Below are 25,740 nucleotides of genomic sequence, written 5' to 3'. Positions count from 1 at the left end.
AAACCACTCATTACCATCTGAGTGAGGGAAAGAGTGTGCGGGAGTTATAAATAAAGACTGAGCTACATGGGTGGTTGGCTGGGACTGGTGGCATAGTGCTGGGGGATGCTCCTGTTTCCTGATGCAGCCCACTTGGCAGGGCTCTGGGGGAGGATTTAATTCTCCAGCATGTGTGGATGGGCAGCAGGTGAAAGCTGCTGTGCACAACTGTTCTGTGTTATGATCACCGGTGCTTCGTGACATGTGCTAAGCCCTGCCTTGTCACCAGGCAAAGGCTCTAAGCCTGAGACAGCTACAGGAGAGCAACGTGCCTCTTTCCTCCCATCGTAAATGGCTTCTTTTCCCTGCTGGGTTTCATCCTGGGATGCATCCCTGGGGAAGTGCATCCCCTGCTCATGTTCTTGGCTTGGTGTGATGCCAGATGGAGCCAGGTTTACTGAGTCCCATGTACCTCTGATGTTAATCCTGCAGTGAGAGGTACAGTGGGCGATATGAAGTCAAGATGAGCTGGGGCTGAAAGGCCCTTGAGTTGGGCTTCCCCCTGTCTGGAGCTGCACTTTAAGCCTCGGCTAATGAAGCTCAGTCATGGAGCTAATTTAGCTGTTTCTGTGTTTAGTGATGTTGTTGACACTAATCCTTCCTTAACATGAACGTATACCTCGGACTAGCTCATGTCTCTGTCTACTTGTGCCCTCTGGAGACCCAGGAAAGCCACTGAGGCACATGTTTATTTCCCTGTGCTGCAGAACCAGAGCCAGAGCCCATGATGTTAAAAACACATAACCCTCAGGTGGTACAACTGTCCTAGCTGTGCTCTTTCTTCTCTGTTTTGGACCAAGAAAAAATCACATGGTACAGAGAGGGACGTGCAAGGAGGGACGATGGAGTGTGATGACTCCACCAGAGCTGGGCTGGCCCTGCGGCTCCAGGAGATACCTTTGGTAGGCACAACACAGAGCAGAGCACGAGAGACTGAGCTCCCAGGCGTCCCCAGATGTGGCTGAGAAACACCTCTAGAAAAAGTCTACGGTCTTACAGGTTTACGGCAAGACCTGTTAACCCTGACCTGGGACAAGTCTCTGGCCAACTGCATTTATGATTCTGGGGATCTGGACTCCTCCAGCCCTAAAGTGTGAACCTTTCCAAGGGACAGACAGAGCTCTAATGACCTGCCAGTTCATTACCAGTAGTGGGAGTCCTGCCCTAACAAAAGCAGGACCACAGCACTTACAGAATTTATATTCCACTGACACGATTTTAGCACAGTGATGCCATGGCAGCTCAGCTGGGAATCCCGAAACAGAGGCATGAGACCAGCTGCAGGGGTGGGGCTGGGCACCACTTGTCCAAAGAGATCTCCAGTCTTTCCTTCTCCCTTTCGCCCTTTCTCTCATTCTTTCATTTCTTGATTTGCTCTGTTGAAACCTTGCTTTTGAAAGGGAGCCGGGGGGTGTCGGGGGTGTCGGAGACCTGCTCTGCAGTGGTGGGGATATGACTGCCTGTCTTGTAGAGGGGAGGTTATAACTATACACACATCTGAAATGTAATTGCTGTCAGCTCTCTCCATTCTTGCAGCACGAGGCCTTTAATCTCTCCCACCAGACCCATCGGCCCTGATATTGCAGCTCCAGAAATGCTGGTTTTATGTACTTTAACCCTACGACCTTTACAAATCCCATCATTCCAATCAATACGTCTCATTAGCGTTAGGTAAATGTATGGGATGGATGGGGAGCTGAGCTGGGAGAAGCCCGCAGAAGATGGGGTGGAAAGTGCTCCCGCCTGCCCTCTGTTGGAGGGCAGCATAGCCCCACCACACTCCCCACACTCCTGGGGGATGTATCCTTCCTCCCGCAAGCATCCTTGCCCCCAAATGTCATTTCCCCCAGATGCACACCTTGGTCCAGCCAGAGAAGGAGGCCAGCTAATGCAGAGGATGAAACAAAGTCCCTGCAAAGCCAACTGTGGAGTCAAGAGCCCAAGCTGTTAACTGGACCAGGCTGTTGAAGTAATGTTTTTCTCTCTCCTTGGGAAGCAGACATATGTTTTACAGCTTTCCCCTATGCTGACTAAATGAAAACATACAGGGCTGTGGCAGGTGATGGGAAAACAATGTGGGGTGCGCACAGGGCTGCCTGCCATTCCTGCCTGTTGGGCAGGGGAGCTGCCAAGGAAGGCAGTTATTGCGGATGGCGGGACAAAGCCAAGGAGGCAAGTGAAGAAATAAAATCTCTGTCACTTCCCATGAAAATGAAAGGCTTCATCCATGCAGAAGTGTGAGTTTTTACACCAGGTGAAGACCTCACCAGCACAGGAGCGCTGGTCATGCCAGGTGGGACTGACCCACAAGTTTACAGGGCATTCATCAACGAGGGATGCTTCATAAAAAGGACAGGGCCAATCCTGTCCTTGGGAAAGCTGGAGGCAGGACAGTGTTGCAATCTAGTTTTTGCTGTGGAGGGGGTCCCTTCCCCCTGGATCAGTGCCTCAGGCAGCAAGGCTGTAAATACTATTACCAACCATAAAACTACCCAGCTCTCCTCCGAATCCTGCTCAAACGCTTGACTCAGGTGACCTACCGGCAGCAGCAGATCCCACAGGAGTGGGCGTCTTGGGGGCTGCTATTGCTGCAGCACGCCCTGGGTGGGGGCAGCCTACCCTGCCATGTGTGACCCTTGCTTCCCACGCTGCCAGCAAGGTGTGGGGTAGCCTCTAGATCTTGGCACTACCAGTTCACCTGTGCCATGTGCCTCACAGCTCCTCACCATGCCAGATATATGTCCCAGAGCTTGAGCAAATTCATCCCTGGCAAACCTAGCTCTTCAAAAGGAAACAAGATGAATTTAAGGTCTTCTCCTCCCAGAGGAGCAGGCTGGTGTGCAGGAGGAGGTGAGGCTGCCTTCCTCACCCTCCCCAGACAGGGCAAGCTTTTTAAGTGGCAGGCGGAGCCGGGTTTGGTTTCTGAGCTCTGCTATCCCCATCTGCAGAGCCAGCACGTTACTGCAACAGCACTCAGCCCCACCAGCTTCAGGCTTACCCCAGCAGTAAAAGCAGCCTCATGAATACAGGGCACAAAATATATTTGTATGCATACATCTATTTCTGCAAGAGCCTACAAAAGCAAGGGCTTAAAAAACACAGGCAAGCCCTGCTTTTTCACATTATTGAAGTTAATGAAGGTGTTTCCATGAGGTTTAAACTTAGAGCGGGCCAAATACACCTCTCGCTGGAGTTTAGGACAGCCAAATCTGTCTCTGTGCCGCAGGGGATATGTGGAGCTGGGTATGTGACATTCCCATGTATGCAGAGTGGTTTGGAGACCCAGTTCGTGTGCTTCCCCCTTCCCAGCAGTGGTGCCCGCTCTCCTCGTTTCCCTGCTGCTCTGTTTGTCAAGGCTCTTTGGCAAGACCTCGGACTTGTTGACAAGCACTAAACACTGCGGCAGCATGAAAACCATTTAAGCACTAAGCCCCCCTTGGCTTTAGCAAGATGAGTGTGCAGCGCAGGATCTTAGCGCAGCCCCTCACAGGAGGCAGAGGGAAGGAGAAATGAATAAATCCTCTGGCAGGGCCAATTTCACTCAATCTGACACTGCTCCTCCTGGAATTGACAGGTGAGTCCTGAGATGCCTCTTCAGAGTGGTGGGCTGCTCAGCACTGTGCCAGCACTCCTGCCCACTGGCTCCCTAACCGCCAAGCTGGGGGCAGCCATGAAACCCGGGTCTGGTCCGTGATAGGAAAAAACAGTCTGTAGCTTCAGAGTCATCCTCTCCAGCAGAACAACTGTCAGGCCAAATAAATCCCCTGCTGTGCAAGTCCCCAACTCTGCAGTGCACTAGGGTACCTCAGCCTGGCTAGAAGCCCTCAATGGCAGGACACCTATACGCAGGGCGCTCACAGGGTATTTCAAGCAAAGTTTTTTTTGCCAACAGTGTAGAGACAGCAACAAAGCCTCCCAGGAAGCTGCAGAACCTCAGCAAGCCTTTTGAAGCAGCCCTGCCCTCCTTGATGCTGTGGTCCCCGGCCATCCCCACCTTTCAGCAGGACATCCTGCACAGCTGTGGCAAAGGGGAATGGGGCAAGAGGGTGGAAAGCTAACACATGCCCCAACCGCAAGGTTATCAGAGGAGGACAAAGCAATGGCCTTGCTCCAAGACCCTGTTTAACCTTCTCGGGCTTGTCCACTGGGGAAAAGTTTAGAAGGAGGAGAGATACTGTAGATAGACACAGGGATTGGTGGGTCCAGAGATGCAGGGGACAGCAGCACTGGATTTTATCTGCCAGACACCTTAGAATCACAATCAACAGTTGTTAATAAAACATATGGGAGAAGCATGAGGGGTTAAAGTCAAAGCATGCTGCAAGGCTCTAGGGGAGCCATGTTACAGCTGAGGGCACTTAATGCTGCCACTCTCTAGTCTAATACTACCCAGAGCATGCAAGCTTACCGGCTCCCTTTTCCTTACCCTTTGGAAAAGCTGCTTTTGGACAGTAATGGAAACAGAGGGAATTGCAGGAGGCCTGCACATCCTGCCCCACTCCCCCCCGCCCCGATTGTTGGCTCTTGTGTGCCTGTTTTGTTCCTATGCTCCTGAAGGGCTGGGACTGAGCCTGGTCCTGGAGGAGGTGGGAAGAGGCTGAAGGTAACTGAAGAGGTGAGAGCAGGAGCTTCCCAGTTCTTCCTTTCAGTTCTGGTCTCACTCGGCAATGTTCAGCCCTCTGGGCTGCTCATCTGTGAGTGCCCCTCACCCCAATGTGTGATCTGGATCTGCAGGTCCCATTCCTTCACTGCATTTCACCCTTGTCACTGGGAGCTCCTCTTCCTTGTAAGGAGCTGGGGAAGGAGATGGGGCAGCCCCAAGTCTGGGAAGGGAAGTGAGAGCTGGCTCTGTTAATCACTGGAGAGATCAAGCGGGTGTTCAAAGCACTGGGACCTCATCTCAGAGCCACCACTGCCTCCCTGCTCCACCATGTCTCCTCCTCACCTCTGGCTATGCAGAAATCTGGCCCTTACTCAGCCCAGCATTTCAGTCCCAGCCATTACAATGACAAGGGTGATAAGAGATTCTTATCACAGTGCTCAGCATCGATTTGAAGCTGAGCCCCTTCCTGCATACTCTTCCTCCTCCTCCTCCTTGCGGCTGCTGGAGCAGCGGTCAACGCTGCAGAGGAACTCAGCAGCAGGGCTTGTTGGAGAGCAAAGATGACAGTTTAGGGAGCACAGGACAAGAGCCAGGAGTCCTGGACTCCTTCCTGCCACACATCCGCTGGAAGACCTGCTCTGTGTCACCAGGCTGCAGGAGGGGCAATGCAGCTCTGCATCCCTGGGGGCACTGTGAGCCTCCATCCAGGGGCAATTGGGCCAAAGGGCTATGGCCTCCCAGCTGAGGTAGGAGCTTATTCTCCTGCTTGTGCTCAGGGGAAGAAAGGAGGATGTCCTGCTGACCCCACATGAGACATGTGGAGAAGCCTGCAGTCCTGGATCCCAAGCCTGGGGCTCACTGCATGTTTGTTTTACTCCAGCCCCACAAAGAGCTGCCACTTTGTACAGCTCAGCGTGGCCTCACTCCATTCTGACCTCCTTCCCCACTGATCCTTCCCACCCACTCATGCTTGATGGGGACAGATCCTGCCCTCCTATGTGTGGCTGATGGGGACAGAACCTGCCCTCCCATGCGTGGCTGATGGGGACAGTGACCAGGAAGGAGACACTTCCCGCTGGCAGAGCCAGGGTGTCATGGGCTGGAGTGGGTGTCTATGAGCCTGAGTCACAACACAACAGCCAGCATCCCGTAGTGTCATTGCAAGCTGCCGTTCCCTGTCCTGCCGAGAGGCTGTCCAGGCATCTCTCATGAGGAAGCAGAGACTGTGCACAAGTTTCAGTGAGGTTAGGGTTGATTTAGCACAGCTGCCCAGTCTCTTAGTTTCCCCTGCAGCATCGTCTCCACCACTTACAAAAATTCAGTTCCTCCCACCAGCGAACATGGCCAGGTGCCTGCTTAGAGCAGTCCTCAGAGACCCACACCAGCCCAGGCTTCCACCTTTCAGTTTCCCCCTTCTCAGCTCTGGTATGGACAGTGGGATGTTGTGTGCCCAGGAGGGAAGGGCAGCACAAACTGCCTGCACTGAGGCTGCCCTGGGCAGCTGGCACTGCATGTCCCCAATTCTTGGGGGTGTCTTGGCTTAAATGCACACACCCACTCCTTGCAGCACACCCGCAAAGGCAGAGCAGGACCTCAGCCACTGAGGAAACTGGGGCATGGGTGGGTTATGGGCTCGCATGGTCACACAGCAGAGCTACTGAAATGATCAAGACGTCCTGGTCCGGAGCTGCCTGAGGAGCCTCGGCCCCTTTAGAAACTTTGAAGCTCCAGCAGCTCTGGCTGTGCAGATGTTGCAAGTCCTCCCTTTCCTCCCAGGACTGTTTCTGAGAAGAGCAGAAGCACAAGGCAGTGGCAGGGGAAACATCTGAACAATTGGGGCTTGTGTGGAGACAAAGAAAGGCCCTTCTTGTTGGCGGGTGCAGTTGGGGTGAGCCTGGGGGCATCACAGGGTGGCACCCCAGGTACCACAGCTGTGCTGACTCTCCAGCCCAACAGAGAGGGGGCTGTTGTGGGCCCAGCCCTGGCACAGGGTGTCACCGCCTGCCTTGGTTAGCAGGGATGCTTTCTCTTTATGCCTGCTGGTTTCTACTCTGCTGACCCACTTTGCTCCCTCCGCTGGTGCCATCCATCAGCTCTGGCAGCTCCGTCAATTCCAGGGCTCCATGATGGCATTCCCCAGGGGAAAAAGCACTTTTTTTTTTTTTTTTTTTTAAGGGAAAGGAGAAGTATTTTCCCTCCCAGCAAGCTTCTAGGCTTCCTTCCTCCCCTCTTCAGAGACATCTAATGCTCAACCCAGCCCAGGGACAGGGGCACAGCATGTGCCCGGGCTTTTCGTTCAGTCCAGCCCCAGCCTCCCCACCGGCTGCCAGGGGCCAGAAGGGCTGCGGTACCTGCAGTGTCCCTCGGGCAGATGTGCTCCAGCACCCTGCTTGCCGCCGGGCCCTTGCTATTGCAGGTACCAGGCAGGCGGTGGCAGCCTGACCCGCAGCCCGCAGGTCCGGCAGGCAGGTCCGGAGGGTAAGCAGCCATGCTAAGCTGGCAGGAGCTAGGAAAATCAGCCTGGCAATGGCCAAAACCACCCGGCCCTTTGCACGGTGCCTTATCGGGGCTATCTGCAGCATCAGCAGCTCGGGGAAGGCGTTATTGCTTATGTCCCACGTTCTGCTTACTAGCCTGGCAGGTGGCAGCGGGCACAAGCCAGGGATGCCAGGGCAGCTGCCAGCTGGGTCAGGCTCAGGAGGACGTCATCGCTGCTGGGATGAGGATGGGGCAGGGTGAGTTCACACATCCGTGCCCGAAAGCCTCCTCCAGGAGATGGTTGGTTTGAAGCATACACTGGTGTGGTGAAACCTCCAGCAATGCCTCATGCCTGAGTGCTTGCCACGAAGCTGCAGCACTGGACACTTAGTAATAACTGAGCGGTAGGAAAAAGCAGGATCCTGCAAGCAGCTTTGATCCCTTCTTCCCTGCCTCCCTGGGCCAGGGTCAGCCCTGCAGCGCTGAATGTTGCCCCAGCTCTCCCCAGTCCCAAATTGCTGTCCCAAGGTCTAGATGTGGGGCAGGAGCCTGACCATTATCAGTGCTTTCTGCCTCTGCCCCAGCAATCCCACCTTGGCAGCAGAAACATCTGCCTCACCTCTTCAATCAATACCCAGCTCTTAACAGTCCTGACAATTCACAAGAAAACAAGTGCATTAAGCATTAATTCTATCTATTTGGATTAAAAAAAATTCTATTACTTAAGTTAATTATAGCTGGAGTCGTAAAAAAGTTCAGAACAAGAGGCATTGCTGCTCCATGGGGCGGGCAGGGCTGAGCACCCCTGGCCGTCCCAAGTCATCGGCTGGGTGAGGATGGAGGGATGTACCTGCCCTGAGTACAGCTGCCTGCCCGGCACACGGACGGACCCTGCCCGTCGGGAAGGGGCTGCCATGGGAAGGGGCTGCACAGGGGCCGTGGCAGCAGGGGGGTGCAGAGCCGGCGGCGAGGTCTTGGGGCGCACGGCAGGTACTCACTTAGCTGTTGTGCTGGCAGGACCTGGCCTGCCCCAGCCTGTAGGCTTTTAATTTACTGCTTTCCTTTTACCGTAAAACTGAAAGGGGAAGGTGCACTCTTTAATCACTGCCTCCGGGGCCCCGCCTGAAACCACACAGAGACCAAGCAAAGGCTAGGAGTTAATGCTCCTTCCGACACCTTTTTATGATTCATGGGCCTGACCTTGAGCCATAAACCGCTCAACCTCCCCGCCGCACTGGCAGTATTTACAGCCTGCAGGGGCCACTCCACGCAGCCACCGATGCAGATCCAAAGCTGGGGCCTGCACGCCGGCACAGGTACACAGCCGGGGATGCAACAGGTAGGCAGCCAGAGATGTGCAAGCTGGGAGAGCTATAAGGCTGGGGATGCCCACGCGGGTGGGCAGCCATGGATAGATCCTAACGCAGCACGGAGATGGAGATGCGCGCAGTACTCTAACGAATACATGTTTATGCACAGGCATACACGCAAACAGCGGGGAGCACAGGTGAATATGCTAAGACGCCCTCACCGGGGAGCACTTGCAGATGCACGTAAAATGCACATTTGCATGCAGGGACACGTGCACCCACGTGCCTGCTGGCTGGGCATTTGCCCTCAAACACTGGACCATGGTGAGGGGCTTTCCACTTGTCACAGCAGGGCAGAGGGACAAGCGCTGTGGCCGTGGGCATGGCTGCATGAGGAACAAGCCAGGCCGAGCTGGCACACCCCAGCCCCCCCCTCCCCCAGCACTCTGCAGCATGGATCCCACTCCCTGGCAAGAGCGAAGGCTGCTGACACACAAACTGCCACGGTGGCACTGCGGAGGCAGGTCCTGGCGTTAGGGTCTGTCCCACTGCACCCCGCTGGCCAGGCAGCCCCAGGTCTTGCTCCACAGGTGAGACCCATGAAAGCCTAAACTGGTCCAAACTGGAGCAGGGTGAGGTCTACTGGTTAAAGCAAAGGGTGCCCCTCTGGGTAGGCTCAGACCAGCCAGCTCCTTGCTTTATGCCTCAGTTTCCCCACCACCGCAGCAGGAAAAAGAATCCTGACCCATCATGTTTGCACAGAGTCGGGAGGCCGAGCTTGTTAATGTTTGCAAACTGGGTTTGGCTCCTGTGATAGAGCAAGCCAGAAATGTGAAGGCCATTATTATTAGTAGGATTAAAGCAATTTAACCCAGAGTAAGGGGGAGGGGGGTGTACAGGTGAGCGTAGCAGCTGTGCTGTGCTCAGCAAAAAATCACACATACACACACAAAAAGACACACACACAGAACCTCAAGATAGTGATGAATGCTGATACACGGGGTAGAACTAGAGGGTTGACAGAGTGTCCTTTAACACTTCTACCCAAAAAAATACCCTTCCTGAAGGCAGACAGGACTGAGGTAGTCTGTTCCCAGAGACATGCAGAGCCCGTACGAGCTGTCAGTGCCCAATCAGCACATGCAAAAATCTCCTGGCACAGGCCCACATGTATCACTTGCCAGCACAGAGGTCCTCACATACAGCCCACCTGGTCCTTGCTAGGACCAAGACCACCTTCTCTGCGAACATCGGAGGACCACAGCATCAGGCAACTTAGCCAGAACAAAAATCTCCTTTTTTTTTTTTTTTTTTTTTTTTTTACATTTACAGGTTGTCGAATCTTTTTCTTTCCTCCTTACAAAACAAAAGAGGGAAAAAACATCCTTATCTTGGAAAGCAGAGTTCAGGAAAAAGCTACTGGTCTTTTGGACTCAGTGAGTTCCCATTGGTAGCCTCACTTGTCACAGAGAATTTATCAGCCAAACACAGTGCTGGTATAATGTGCCATATAACTAGTGCATAAACAAACTTCAGCATGATAAATGCCCTGCTTTGAAGCCATAAAGTTATTAGCTAGCGGCTGTTAGCTACTGCTTAGCATGGGACATGCTCCTTCCATTAACCCCTGGATGCCCCGTCCGTGCTCAGAAGCCCAAGAAGATCTCCGGAGGACACCTCCATGCAGCAGGAAAAAACAGAGGGATCTAGCGGGCAGAAACGCTTCTGCTGGCACTTATCTGTGCATGTTGTATCTGCTGTGGCGACTGCAGGAGGGAAATGCTTGCTGGGAATGGGGCTCTCAAGGCTGGTGCTTCCTCGCTATCCTATTTGAGAGCTTCAGCGGCTCCTCTCCTTCCCTCTGCTTCCCAAGAGGCAAACACAAAGGGGAGGAAGGCCAGGGCGGTTATGTACATACCAACAGCTCAGACCTCCTGGGCTGTACCCATTTCAGAGATGGGCTCAGATAGGGCTGGAGGAGGGCAGTTGCCCCTCCAGCGCCCAGTCCACCTCCTTTAGATGAAGTGCTGCTGAGGACTGAAGAAAAAGCCCTAAATTTTTCTGTCAGCTGCCAGGCAGTGAGCTCCAGTGAGGTGTTTAGAGTTCCCTCTGCTGCCTGCAGCACACGACTGCCTGCAGCTCCTGATGAACACAGCCTCACCAGCAGCTAGGAGATGCTGGAGAAGCACAGCCTTGTCCCAGGGCTAGCATTGCTGGCCGTTAGCCACTCAGGTGGAGAAGGCTAACCAGCAACAGCAGAGCCAGTAGCTAGCAGTGCCAAGGGCTCCTGCCAGCACTGGATCTGGGGAGCACCCTGCACTGTGCAGGGCCAGACTGTGACACCTATCAAGGTCCTCTGGTCCCCCAGGCCACCTCCTGCCCCTGTCCCACTCTCAGGTACCGGACCGAGGCAGGGAGCTGGGCATGCTAGGGATGGCAGAAGGTCTCTGGTGCTTAGCCCAAGCCATGGACAGGGTTACACAGTAGCATGGCAACTTCTTGGCCACACAGCCCAGAGCCCCAGAGACACAGTGGGAAATGCTGGTGACCAGGGGCTAACTCCCATCCCTCTTCCACTAAAACCACTCCTGCAAGGAGGCAGGCGATGTCTCAGCAGAGCCAGCTGGGGGACAGCAGGACTCGGGGCTGCCTCAGCACCTGTTCCCAATTAGAAACTCAGTGTTGAAAAAACTTGTAATTAGAGCCCTGAGTATTAATTAATCTCTATAACCCTCCTCTCATTCTCCTTCCCCTGCTCCCACAGCTCAGGAGGTCAGCCCTGATTGTTAACATGTGCAAGCAGAGGATGGCAAGCTCTCTGCTGATCCTGGGCCATGTCCATGTGTCTTTAAGAGCCTCAGCACTAGTAAGGCAGCCCTGGTGCATGGAGAGGCCATGGGGACCTTTTGTGCAGCATGGCACCTCCATCCCAGGGCTGTCCATGCAGACTCAGCTGCTTGGGGCATGGTGCAGCTCCTGGGAAGGCCACACTCCCTGGCAAGATGCTGCCCAGGCACAACCCAAGGACCAATGTGCTGCAGAGAGCTGCCACAGAGCAAGAAAATGAGATATGAAATAAATCCAAACTTTTTTTGACTCCCTGGTAACCACCAACTGCTTCCCTCATCTGATTTTTTTCCCCTTTTCTGCTGCAGCAATAAAAAGGGGAAAATCAACATCCAAATGATCTTGTTTATGGCGACTAAATAAGCTGCATGTGCTTAATCCGTTAGAGTTTAATGAATTTACGACTTGCTTTGGAATTTGACAAGGGCTGTAAAAGAGTAATTAACATTTATCAGTGTGTTTTTTACACACACTCCGCCTTCCTCCGCGTCTCCCTTCCCTCCTCCTGCTGCCTGTCACGAAGCAGCACTGGGTATCGGGGGGAATATAAAAGTGATCAATTAATTCTTAATAATCTCAGGGAAAGATTGTAGAGTCACAGTATGAACTCAGGGAGTGTCAATAAACGTGCCAAAGGTTGGTCCCCCCCTTCCTGGTGCTGCTGCAGAGGAATGCGGGTGGCTGGGGAGGGGAGGGGTCTGCAGGGGTGGTGCTTTGGTGGACCAGCCCTGCACCCCTTTCCTTCTCTGTCACACTCCACCAGCCTCCAGAGTAGCTTTCTGTCACTGACATGGTGGCCTCTGGAACAGGAGGAGAGGGAGCAGGGGACTGGTGGCAAGCTGGGTACCCATCTAACACAGCAGCAGTGGCAATTTGGAAATGCAACCCCATTTGCTACCTGTGCCAGCCGATAGCTCTGTCTTGATAGACCAGAACCTGTTGAGAGTGACCCCAAATCCTCACCACCATGACTGTCAGGGAGACAAACATCTGCTTAGATGGAGAGTGCAGCCAGAGGCTCTGGCACCTGCACTGCCCCTGCTGCCAACCTGCTGTCATTCAGCACAGGCAGCTGCCGCTCTTTCAGCTCTATTGGGGAATGTCAGTGCTGACCCCCGAGACAGGTGAGGGGGGCCTCACACCTTGCTTGTGCCCAGCCCTCCCAGCCACTCGGCTGCTATGGAGCAGGGCTGCAAGCAAGGATGCAATCTGGCGGCTACAAGGGGACAAGCCCAGGCTCCCCTGCCACCAATCCTGAGACAGGCTGAACGCGACCTAAGGATTTCTGTGCTGGAATCCCAGTGTGCCCTGCCCTGGGCCACCTCCCTTTATAGCCCTGGGGAGCAAAGCCAGAAGGAGCCACAGCCATCACTTTCCTGGTAGGCAGCAGATGTCCCCTGCCACTGTGGCCACAGCATCCTGACCACAGCAGTGACCTTTGCAGGCATGTGTGTGACTAGCATGCAGGGCAGCCTGAACACTTAGGCACCCATGGGGGAAGAGAGGGGTCAGTGCTCCTGGGGGGGCAGCAGGCTCCATAGAGGAGACAGGGAATCATCTGGGCTTGGCTGTGGGGCAGAGGGTCCTGGAGACCCACAAACAAAAGCTCAGGATGATAAATCCTCAGAGGTTTGAAACTGTCCTGGGGTCTGCTCTGGACAGAAACAAATTCTCCCTGTCGAACATAATGGCCCAGAGAAATAAGCAATGAGGCAGGGATGGAGAGGGCTGGACCCAGGGGGTCTGCAAAATCTCCACCCAGCCCCATGCCAAGCACTGGTGGTGTGGGAGGTAGAGGCAGAGACACCCTCCTGGCAGGCTGGGACCCCAGCACTGGGCATGCACCCGTCAATTGGATGGGGCAGACTTGGGATTTCTTTCCGAGTGGGAGTTATTCAAGACAGCCTGAAGCATGGGCAGGACAGGCAGGGAAGAGAAGGGGAAAGTAATAGTATGAACGTGCCTTCATTTTGCCTGAACTACAGTTTGAGGCCAGCTGGCTGGCATGGGCTGCACAGCAGGGCAGCAGGGAGTGGGGCTGAGCCCCCATGCAGGGTGAGGAGGTGAGGGAGGGCGGCTGCAGCAGAGGCATTCTGTGTGGCCAATTTATTGGACAGCACCAGCTCCCAGCAGCCTCTGAGCAAGGGTCTCCAACCTGGGGCAGGCTTGTGGTGCTAGGGGCTGCACAAAAGGCTGCCCATCCTGCACACATGCATCTCAGAGGGAGGAATGGAGGCACAGGGAGGGGTTTCAGGCCACCAGGACTGGTCCCAGCATGCCAACACCTTCTCCTCCCACTAGGCAGCAGGTCTGGGTCTCCATCGCTTGAGTGGCACAGCAAGACTCACAGCCAAGGCTCCCAAAATCGCTCAGGGACTACTTGCTGATGCCAGCTGCTCTGCCTCGTGCTCAGAGCACGGTGCTCCTGTGACACTCCTCATTGCCATCCAGGCTTCACCACTGACCTCCCCACATAATCTCAGGATCCCTCCTCTGCCGCAGAGGAGACGATGCTGCAGGGCGGTTAGGGGGCAGAGAAGGGGCTGCACTCCCCTCGCCTGTGCTGGCTCAGCTGCTCCTGTGTCAGCCTGTCTAAACAGCACTTCCTCCCACAGAGACCTCATGCTGGAGGTCGGCAGCTCAGTGTCTCTGGGATTTGTCATGGTATTGCCAGAGTTATCAACAAGCAGCTTGGACCAGGCATCCCAAAGGGTTGGGTCAACAAGACCCAAAATCATCCAGCTACCAGGAAAGCAGCCTCTGGGACTGAAGGACATGCATGAGACTCAGGTGGCATGGTCTTCCCTAGCCACCGACACCCTGCCTCATACTAGGCACATGGCTTCCCCTCCATGCAAGGCTGGAACCTCCCCACCTCACCCCGGTGTGTGAGGCAGTGCTCGTTAGTGAAGGAGCATGTCTGCGATGGGGCGATGCTTGACCAACACTGGCTGCTTTGCAACGACACTAATGGATCAGAGACAACTCAGCCATGCCCCCGCCTTGCTCCGCTCAGGTGCTGCTGACGGTTGTAACAAAGAGCATTTATCCAGCTGCATTCCCAGTTTCTCCCTCTTTCCATTTCGCTTTCCTGTTGCTCAGGTGTGACAATTTTAATACCCATAAATAATAAGGTGGACGGTAACCATAATGGTACATGCACCCCTGTGTAGGCTTTTCTCCAGCTGCAGGAGACCTTGGGTCACACTTCAGATGGCAGAAGGGTTAGAGGGAGTTAACAGGAGACTCCTAGGCCCCCTAAGCATCTTTCCCAGGGTCTTAAGCCCATAAGCAGTGGAGCTAAAGATGATTTTAAGCCATGATTATAAGAAATCTATTGATCTTTTGGACTCTATAATGACAGATTAATGATTTTAATAAAACATCTATTAATCATGCATTAACCCTTCCCAGCTATTTGTACGTCAAATACCAAACTGACAAGGGCGTTGGGATTTCTAGGAGGCTTTTTAGAGGGGGAGGGTGGGGAGGTTTCTTTGGGTAACAACAAGAACAAGAAGAAAATAATGCAAACTTACAGAGGGGGAGAGTTAAAATCATACGATGAGTGGCAGTTGCAGACGCCTGGGGCCCTCTTTGGTTGTCGCTTCTATCTGGCAATCAATTGACAAGAAATTGAAATTATGAAACATTGCACCTGTGATCAAAGGAGATGGGTATGCTTCCCCCATCCAAGGCCAAATCTCCACTCCCCCACGGGAACCAACGTAAGTGAACATCAGTGATTTGGCCTTTGGCAGGTACCGGGCAATGCCGACACAAATTTTAGTGTGAACATGTCCACCAGCCCCATGTATCTTTATGGCAAACTCTGAGCAAGGATGCAACATCCTGATCCAAGGATCCTACTGGAGCATCAAGATGCCCATGAATTGTTTTTTGAGAGACTTGCCTCTGAGAGCAAGTAATCCAGAGAAGCAGAGGAAAAAGAAGGGGAAATGAGGAAAGCAAACACCCCACCAGCTCAGGACAGCGAGGAATAGGCACAGGCTGCTCACCCTCTCTCCCTGCCCACCCTTGAAACCCACAGCATCAGTGTGGGATGGTCTGGCCTGTGGACCTGGACTGACACAGCCATGGGGCCCCTTATGTAAGCACTGGGAAGGGGGCAGGCACTGCTTCCTCCTGCCCTGGCCGTTGCAGCCTCAGAAACCACGAAGTCCCCGGTGCGTTAGGAACTGCCTGGAGGCTGGAGCTTCCTGCAGGTGCCCCATGCTCATGAATCACACCTTGTCAGGCCTCGAGGTTCCCAACGGCTGGGCAACCACCAAGATGCCTGGGGAGCTCTGCCCTGGGATGCACCTGCCTCCCCATGACACCATCCCAGCTTGGTGAGGGTTAAGCAGGCATTAATCACACTGTTTGAGAGACATTTCAAAGCCTCTTCCAAATATTATAAAAAATGTCTTTAATCATCTAATAGCGCAAACTCTGCTCATGATGGATAGAGAGAAGTCACCTCTCTCCTCCTGATCCTAACAGATGAGGCTGAAGAGCTGTGGCTTGGCGGGGAGGAAGTTGGGGAGGGGGTTGGGGAAAGAGAAGGGCATTTCTCAACCTCCCACCAGAGCAGTTATAAATATGAGGTCATACAGCAACAGATGATAACGCATTAAGGGCTCTTGAGATATTAGTCTGTCAGCCTCGTTAGACACAGCCTATTTGGGGCTGACTGCATAATTAGAGGCTGGGGTACCCATAACTCATTGGTGTTCATATGGTAGGAAGGGGCTACACTCGCCATCACCCTCAGCACTCTGAGAAGTCATCTTCAGCAGGCGTCAAATCCTGTTCCCCGCTGCAAAAATAATCCTCTCCCTGGAAACAACTGCTCCTGCTCCTTATCTCCTGCCCTTCCCACAGCCCCGAACCCACTTCATGCTCAGTGCACATACCCTCGCCTCTCCCCTCCCCTGTGGGTGGGAAATGGGGTTACGGAGGTGAACGACTTGCCCAAGGTGCCCCAAGGGAGTTTGTGACAAAGTGGAGAAGGCCTGGCTCCCAGTCCCCCTGCCCATGGGACAACTTGCTGGGGATCAGCCCATGCTCTGCCCTGCAAGGGACTGCATCCCCTGAGCACCCCCAGGCAGCCTCCACAGCAGGTTTGGCCCTCCCGTGCCCTTCTGCCTTTCCAGGGAATAGCTCCAAGTTGGGCTGGGAACAGCTTGGGGAGGTAGATATACTCGGACAAAGATGGTTCTAGGAGTCTGAGCAGAAATGAGTCCAAGGAAAGGCAAGAACATGCAAGCACCCCAGGACAGCGTGCCACTCCTGCCCTGCTGTGAGCATCCCCCACTCCTGACCTGCTGTCCCTCACCTGCAACATGTGCCAGGGATCACTTTCTAGCCCAGGATTCTGCCCTATGTGGGCAATCTGCAAGAGACAGGGCAGAGCCCCCCTAGTGCTGCTGCACCTAGCCTTCTGGGTGCTGCTGCTCTGCCCCAGGAGCTGGGGAGCACCGAGCATGGGGCTGCCAGGGACCCCACACTTGGTGGGGAAGCTGGCAAGGAGCTGAGCTTTCCATGTCCCCTCTGCTTTCTCTTCTCAGTTCTGCCTAGGTGGTGGCAAGCACCAACACGGAAGGGCACTTCCCAGCCAACCTAGCCAAAAAATTGAACAAGTGAAACAGGGAAGGGGAGTGTTTCCCTTCTGCAACCGCCCGGACTGAGAGCACCGCAAGAGCCGGTCATGCTTGAAAGGGAACAGAGAGGGAGCAGTGAGCAAGGGGTGGCAGGTGAAAGCTGGCCAGAGCCCTCACCCAGTGGAGCTGGCTTTGCAGCCCAAGCCTTCCCAGCAGCATGCCCCTGTAACTCCTTTTGCCCTGTGGCAGGTGGGAAAATGAAGGCACGGGGGAAGGACAGGGACATCAACATGAGAAACAAGAGCCTTTGATGCAGGTACTGCCCTGACAGTGCCAAAGTCCCCAGTGTGGCTACCTCATCCCCTCTCCCTGCTCACCTGCCACAGCCGGGGAGGGGGCGAGGGGTCTGCAGAGGCGGGGGCAACCCCATAGCTTCCCAGGCTGAGGTAGGATAATGAATCCTGATGGGAGAAGTGACCTTTTCCAAATGCCACATGTCATTGGATTTTATATCACACCAGGACAATGTGCCATGGGTATTAAAATCGTTTTTCCAATAGAAGTGTGTGTGTGTATGTGTGTGTCAGAGAGAGATGTGAGAAAAATAAAACTAAGATGTGAAAATTAGGCTGCTTCTAAACATGGCCTTTAGAAAAGAACTCAGGTCTTCACAGAGTAGGACTAACAGAGAAGACCCATGCTCTTTGCTCCTGAGATCATGGATGATTTTGTCAAAGGAATATGGTATGTCCAAACCCCATGACAGAACTAAGGAAAAAAATCTCGGGAGTCCTGATCCTCATTTCTAAAGTCCTGCAAAGACTTTTGCCTGTACAGCGTCCCCTCTGACACGGAGGGGCACCTCCAGAGCTTCACCTACCCACGGAGGCATGTACAGATGCAGGTGGAGCACAGCTCACCTTGCACATGTGCTCCTGGACACCCGCAGGTGTTAGTCCAGGCTGTGCACATGGAGAAAGCAGAGTCCTACATGACAGCCAGTGACAAGTTACTCAGCTTCACCTGGGCTTCAAAGCAGCCTGTACCCCTGTGGGCCAACTCAAGAGAAGTGCGTGGAGCATCCATGGAGTTATCCACCCACATGGGTATAGACACGCCCTCATATATGCCAGGATACATTCCCATGTGAAAATACAATGTAAAAAGGGAAGTACTGGAAGCCAAATTCACCTGAACTCCAGTCTGTTCCCTCAATCTGCAGGGCAATTGTCTGGCTGAAATAACAACGCTGGGACAAAAAAAAAAAAAAAAAAAAAAAAAAAAAAAGAACAAGCTGTGTTTGTTTATTCAGCTTCTTTCTCCCCCTTTCCTCTCAACAATGCCCTGACACCGTGTCCTGCCGCGCCAGTGCTGCAACCCGAACGGGCTGAGTTTATACCAGCTGGAGCCCTGTTTACAAGCCTTGTCCTGTTTACAGAGTGGTCCATCCTGACCAGGACCAGGCTATGGCCATCCCCAGGGTGAACAGTACATGCCTCACCTTCCTCAGCCTCTGCCATGTCCAGGCTACCTGTGTGGTCCCTGGAAAGGTGCCCAACACCCCACACTCCCCATGCATAGAGGGCAGCTTGTGGCCCCCTGCCTATTCGGGAGGCAAAGGGGAGATGTGGGCTTGCATGGGCTGCTGCTTGCCCAGCATGGCTCAGTGGCAGCCCAGGTGGTTACAGCCTCCATCAGTGCTGGCTTGGTAGCCCAGGAAAATGTTGGCACCCTCAGCAATGAGGGTGCATCCCATGAGAAACTGGCCAGGGACAAACATGTTCCACCATGAAAGCATTAATGGAGCTGCACATCTCATGCAACCATGTGTGGGTGCTCTGTTCCCTGTACCTCACGCTGCAGCGGAGGGCCATAGGTTCAGACTGTCATGCACTCACCCCTGATGTGCTCACACAGGCTGGGAGGACAAAGCTGGCAGGAGCTCAGCCCCCTCTTCCCAGTGACAGAACTGGATGTCACAGCAGGGGTTTGAATGTTTGAGCCTGGCCAGGCCCAATGGGCTGATGGCATTGTGAATAGACATTAAAATGTTGGGGAAGTGGTGGAGGGGTGCTGACTGACAAGCACCCTCCTTGCACTCTTCCCACACCTATTCCAATCTCTGGTGGGATGCACCAGCTGTGGTCTGCTGCGGAGCAATGGGGGCTCACCTGGCCAACCCCCAGCATGGGGGTCTCCAGCAGTCTCAGGCTGCCTCACCTGCAGGAGCTGCCTTCAGCAGGGCTCAGTTAGCAACATCTGGGCACTTATTTGCTGTTTAAAGAGTCCCAGGTAAAGAACCCTAACCCATGAAAGTATTTCATTAATCCTTTGGCTTGCTGTCAGCTTTGGCCACCAGTTTGCAGAGGCTGGGAATTGCGAGTGGTTTTGGGGGTGACTGCAAATCCTCGCCTATGAGCCTGCATGCTACCTTGTGCCCTGCCACATTTTCTCTGCCTGTGACCCATCTCAGTGGCTGCAGAGGGGACATTAGCGCACTGTGGATGTGAAACGAAGCAGCTAGTCTTATGCTGCTTCAGTCTCCCCCATCAGAGGCAGCTGACAGAGATTCACTTTCATCCCTGGTGGCAGGGCCATTGCTCAGCAGTGATGGATCCTTCCTTGCACCTGCTCGCAGCTGCATGTACTTAAGCTTAATGAGTGAGCAACCTCCTGGCATGACGATGAAGCAGCCTCTTCCACATGGTCCTGGTCCAAACCACTGCCTGCCGTTGCCTCGGGAAGCCTCCTGCTTGAAACCAAAGGCTCTGGATCACATCCCATATTCAGGGACACCTCGTGTGCACATGGAGGGGAAAGGAGGATCTTGCAGAGAGACCCTGAACTGGGTTCAGCTCCCAAATTGGATGAGGGGCTCAAATCTCTATGACCGACACTGCCTCTGTGCAAGGAAGGGTCCAGCTGAGCCTGAACCAAGGCTCCAGTTGCTGCATGAGGTCCCTGGCTGCAGGTGCAGGAACAGAAGAGTGAGCTACCAAGGCTTTCCTGTTGCTCAGGATTTTTGAATACAAGTACATTGTGCAGAGCAATGCCCATGGTGACACCATCATGGTGCACCAGAGCAGCATCCATCTCCCAAATGCCTCCTTGTTCTTCACTGCTCAGTCCTACCTTGTTTCTTGCCTCTGGCCCAATTTCGGGTTTGTTTGTACCCTAGGTGGGGGGAAGTCTTTCTGCACCACGTGACCCACATCGCACTACCTGGTGAAGCAGAAGCTCCAGGAAGAGCAGAAGAGGGGTTGTCCATCCCAGCCCAGCTCCTTGTCCAGAGGTTTGGAGATGGTCTATGCATGACTGTGGGTGGGGGGTGAATTTGATTATAAACGCTTGTCTACACAAAGTACTGCTCCCGAGAAACCCCCCATGCTGAGCATATCTTATTGCAAAAATAATAGCTTGCTCAAGCTCACCAGACCCCCTTTCACTCTGAAATACAAATGGAGCTTTTGGGGAACACTTCACCAGTCTGAAAATCACCTCCAGCCTTCAGTCACATTTGCTTCCAAGTGCAGGCAGGACATTAAGGGAAGAGCTAATTGAGTGGCACATGTGCGCACAAACACGTACGTGTGTGCTCCTCACACGTGTGGCTCCTCATCTCCGGAAGAAGATCTTCTCGTCAGGAAGTCACGGCCCTGATTACTTTGTCTTCCACGTTTAAGAACATCCCTAACTGCTCCTTGGATAGCTCAATTAGTAAAGTGAATATATTATATAAAGTCTAAAAGATTAAACTATCATAGGCAGCCCATAATTTCATGAAGAAGTCAGGGGAGCATATCCCTCTTATTAACTCTATAACAAATGTGATGAAAATGTTCAAATAGAATGTTAATGCAATGTTACGTGTAATTTTCCCAGGCGATTTTCTGCTGAAATATTTCTTTATTAATAGTAATTGAGGGTATAAATTATGAATGAGGCGATTTTCTCCTTTCACTGGGAAAGACGTACTAATGGCAATAATTCTTTATAATAATTTTTTGGGGGGAGAATGGGGAGGGAGCTGGGGTGAGGATTAAAGAAAAAAAATCTTTAAAGGGATTGCAAAATATATAGACTAGCAGTGCATGTTTTATTGCAGGCTGCTCTATTTTATATCTGGGCATCTGTCCTGTGCGGGTCTGTACTGCATGTGCGTTGCAAGGTTCAGGCCTCTGGTGAAGGCAATTTCCTTGCATCTTCTCTATTCTGCATGTGTAAAGCCTTGCATTAAGCAAGGGGAGTATGAGAGCACCGATGCTGTAGGTCTGAAAATTCAGGACTCCCCTTTTAATTGTCTAAGGGGAGTAACAATACTATGAGCTACAGGCACTTCTGGTTAGTAGGTGGGTACTCAAGGATGAGCAGGTTAGTGGTACAGCCTCTTGCCAATTTAATACAGACTCTGACACCTTGCCATGCCCGCACGACAACCAAAAGCACTTCTTTGTGCTTGTGTTGGGATTTTTGGGATTTGCAATGCAGCCTGCTGACCCTGATGCCAAGCACCTCCAGCCAGGGAAATGCATGGCAGAGAGTGAGGCTTGGTCCTACAGCTGCTGAACCTCACGCAGCCTTGAAGCAAAGGGGTCTGGGGGCTACATTGGCTCCCAAATGCCATCCCTATGAGGGGCACAGCATGCGGATGTGGACACGGCCAGCCCGGGGCCACATGCTCCCACACCACGGACAGGCAGCACTGAGCAGCACAGCTGTTCTCAGGGAAATAAAAAGTCCTTTTTGTGATGCCAGAACGAAAGAGGCATTTTACAAGGATTTCAGAGTTTGCTCTCCTTCAGGTTTGTATTGTTTTTTCAACAGACCAAATGGCTTCAAATTTTTTCCACTCAATTAAAAAAAATGCTGGTTTGAATGCAATTCTCAGCACCTTCTTCCTGCACATATTTCTCTTCTCAAAGAAAGATAAAGGCAAAAGAAAAGATGGTATCCCTTATATATTCATTAAGCTTCAATCAGCTGAAAAAATCCTCTGAATGGTTTAAAACTTTTATGTCAAAGAATCCACTTTCCTCCCTATTTTATTTAAAACTTTTCCCTGGAAGGAAACTTTATGAACAAGCTCCAGTCCACAACAAGCATAGGAAGAAAAACTTTGTGATCCCAGGCCTTTGCCATACGAACTAAAGAGCATCCTCATTGCTGCTTAAACAAGCTAAAAAGCTCCTCTGGTAGTGGTTTGCACTGAGGGTGGGCAACACATACTGCTATCCAGCAAGGGGCAGAGGTCTTGGGCACTCGTTCATGGGAGTGCAGATGTACCAGCATTGGTGCCAGGTGTGTTAGGGAGTGGGTGGCTTTGCTCTTCCCTGGGGGCAGCTCTTACATTTCCCATTTCCACCGGAGGATCCCCCTGCTTGGGCTTTCCCAGAGCTCTCTGCTGGGCTGGAAGAGGAGGCAGAGCTGGTCTTTCTGCTGGCAGCCAGGCTGTGCTGCCCTGTCTCTCTTCTTCTCTGGAGGCACTGACCCTGAGGCCCTGCCCACGTCTTACCCCACATCAGCAGGCTGTGCAAGAGGCTGCAGAAAAGCTGACAAAATCAGCGTGATCTGTAACCGACCCTCCTCAAAATTAGGTTAATAATTTATGACGTTAAATGGGACAGTTAATAGCTGGGCCAGATGATTCCTCAGCTAATCTAGAGCATGGGCTGAGCTGCAACGAGTCCTCTGAGAGTTCATTACACTCCCCAGCCCTCGGCGCTAGTGCTTTTGGCTCCGCCGATACCTACGGGAGGCTGTGGCTGGTGCCGCTGGCAACACGCCTAAGACTTGCCCCTCATCAATTAAGAGAAATAAGGAAATCGACAGGAAAATTAATTTCCAAAGAGACAATGCCTCTGACACCTGCACAGTCCTCAGAAAGCTGGGGGGTTATCTGGGAAGCCGCCTGCCTGGGGATGAGGTTGCATCTGCCTTCTTGCTGAGTGAAGTCAGGCTGCTTTCCTCAGGGCTGGGAGAGCAAGGAGGGGTGTCAGTGACTGAACAGAAGATGCTTTTGCTCCTGGGTCAGCCCCAAGCAGCCTCCTTTTGGGGGGGTGCTCAGCTGCATTTGGGAGGAGACGTAACACCCACACCTGCTACTTAAAGCCCCGCCGGCATCCCCTCCCCAGCATGGGGCAGCTCGCTGGCAGCAAGGATTTACACCCTGACCATGCACATTCCCAAAGAAACCTCAGAGGCAAAGAGTCGTGATGAGAACTCCCAGCAGGTCTTTTCCATCAAGGAGACAGCGCAGGGTCAGCTACTTCAGGGACAAGGCACTGCCAGAGTGCTCCCCAGGGCCAGCCCTCGTCCCAGAGCACGGCATCAGGTGGATCTTCAGACACTTCCCTGTCTATCTATCTAACCTCCCCAGTTCTTGTCCCACCCTCTGACCTGCGGATCAGATCGAGCCTGGCCACAGAAACTAGGCATTGGATGTAATAGCCTCCCCCTCACCAAGACCACAGCCTCTCTCCATGTAATAGCCTTCCCTCACCAAGACCACAGCCTCTCTCCATGCCCTGAGCCCTCCCTTCTCTCCAGTCCTTTCTGCTTCCTCCTGGGACCCAGCAGCCTTCCCAGGGTACAGGAGTGGCTTGGAATTACCCAAAGTACATCTCGTCTGTGTGATAGAGGCTTTCCATCCCCATCCAGTGTAAACAGACCAACTGAAGTTCATGGTACTTGGAGGCAATAAAGACCATCTAGAACTGATGGCATGAGTCCCACTTCGCTTATCCTGCCTTGCTTCTCTCTGCAAAAGCCTGATCCTGCAAGGCAGGACAGAAATCCTTTGCTCTGCACTGCGAGCTCTGTACTGAGAAGTGCTCAGCCTTGCAGGACTGAACCTCAAGGCACGATTTCTGCAGAAAGCTTGCTAGTTCTGGGACCACGTGCAAGTGAATCAGAAAGTAGGCAGGGTCCCACTCACTCATCCCAACTGCATGTGGAGGCAGAAATCAGCTCCTTTGCTCTAGCATCTCACTGGGGAACGCTGCAAAGCAGCGCCAGCCTTAGTCGAACCTGGAATAGGGTGCAATGGTCACTCTCCTCTCCAGAAGAGCTAGTGATGGGTACCCTGAAGTATGCTCCTGACAGCCTTAATCTATTTTACAAATGAAAAACTAAGGCAGAGAAAGTTTATGCGACCACCCCAATATCAGCAGCAATATCAGGTGAAATTTCTTTATCAGCCTAAGGTTGCCAGTCCTGGGGTGTCCTTGCTCTGCCCTTAGCAGGGGCTTGAGACAGACCTAATGGGCTAAAAAGTGACCGACTGACCACCAAGTGCAGGCTGCTGTGGCCAGATGTACACTGATGACATGTGCAGATGTTGGCCCTGCAGCATGTCTGGGCAGTAATTCCCCTTCTCCCTTCCACATTCCTGCTCTGCCAAATTCAAACCATGCGCAGTGCGGGGGGATTACCTGCAATTACAGCTTTCACACATTGGGGCCAATTTCGCACAGCTGAGGAAGTAGGGGGAGAGCGGTAAGACATAAGGGCATCCATATGGTGCGCTTCTGTGGTCATTCCTCCTGCCTGCGTTAGAGGCAGCCAGTGCCATCTTGCCCTTCCAGCCCTCTCCTCTCCTCTGAAGCCCCCTCCCAGGTGAAAAGACCAGGAGGGACCCATGGGGACAGAGGGGATCCCAGCCCTGGGCCAGTGGCAAGGCCAGTTTTCCTTCCAGCTTCTGCCCAAGTGCATATGGGAGAAATGACAATTGGGGGACAATAAATGAGGCTGCTGGCCCCTGGGGGGGACATGTGCAGTAACTTGAGGCTGAAGCGGAAATAGCTCCGGTCGACCCACTTAGAAAATCATCATTATTATAGAATTTATGTCTGACATGAGCTTGTCTGATAGATATGACTAAAGGCAGCCAAAGCCTCCATTTATAACAATATGAGGGAAGTGGGGGTGGAGGGAGATAAGGCAGGTTTGAAGATCAAAGGGGCATCTGGGAAAGGAAAGGGGACCACATCAAAGCTGGTGGCACGGACAAAGGACAGTGGCTTCATCTACGGAAAAGGCTGGTGTGGTGGGGTGAGAGGCGCTGCGCCACGTGGGAGGGGAGCAGCCCTGTGTTGTGGATCTGCCGTCCCGGGTCTCTGAGACCACAGTGTCCTCCGCAGCCCCTGCAGCGGCTCCGGCCCTTGGGGCTGACAAAGTGCCACCCTGTGGGTGCAGGCTGGCCCAAGCCCCTGGCACACAGATGAGCCCATCTGGATTTGGCACCATCCAGGCAGTGGTGGGCATGGACACCATCACCCACTCAGGATGTGCTGCAGCATTTGCTGGGAGTGTGCTTTTAATTAGATGTGAAGGAGAAAGCAATTGCTGAGGCTGGGAAAGGAAGCAAGCAATGGCAGGTTTGGAGGACAACAAGCAAACACCTGTAAGGTTCAGATTTTTGTTTTTCCTTAACTTGAAGGACAGAAAATGGACTCCTGGGAATGATGGGCCATTGCTGTACCCAGTCCCTTAGCCATCCTCCTTGCCTGCACATCCCACAGCGCTTTACAAAGAGATTGTGTGATCACTCAGCGGCTTGTTAGGGGAGCACCTTGTTCCAAGAGCAAAGCCAGGGAAAAGACCCACTTGCCAGTTCCTTGGGCCAGGCTGTCTGGAGGCTGGACCCCTGGGACACCCAGCTTGGCTGGAGATACACTGTGTGTCACAGCATGTCGCCATGTCACGGTTCCCTATGGATGAGTGAGGGAATACTACACCCAGCAGTGAGCAAGCTGGAAACGAGCATGGAGGTATGGATGGACTCTCCACCAAGGCGCTCCCAGAGGGCTGATGGATGCACAGCAGCAGGCTGCAGGGCAGCACTTCATGCCATCCAGAGAAG

At 53.2% G+C, this 25,740-nt stretch overlaps 1 protein-coding gene across 3 annotated transcripts in view; it reads right to left on the bottom strand.

Moving 5' to 3' along the window:
* RNF220 (ring finger protein 220) overlaps positions 1-25,740 on the bottom strand; it is a 222,479-nt gene that overhangs the window by 120,579 nt on the left and 76,160 nt on the right. Inside the window, exon 2 of one of the 3 annotated variants that reach the window (XM_086462228.1) lies at positions 14,817-14,891. The exons of the other annotated variants lie outside the window; for them this stretch is intronic. Within the exon in view, the coding sequence (XP_086318354.1) occupies positions 14,817-14,891 (75 nt within the window). The remainder of the gene's footprint in view (positions 1-14,816; positions 14,892-25,740) is intronic. 3 annotated transcript variants of the gene reach the window in all.

Source organism: Leptosomus discolor, chromosome 3 (assembly GCF_034619465.1).
Source record: "Leptosomus discolor isolate bLepDis1 chromosome 3, bLepDis1.hap2, whole genome shotgun sequence".
Taxonomy (NCBI): domain Eukaryota; kingdom Metazoa; phylum Chordata; class Aves; order Leptosomiformes; family Leptosomidae; genus Leptosomus; species Leptosomus discolor.
Note: the sequence above shows the minus strand (reverse complement) of the source record. Positions and strands in the feature narration are given on the sequence as shown.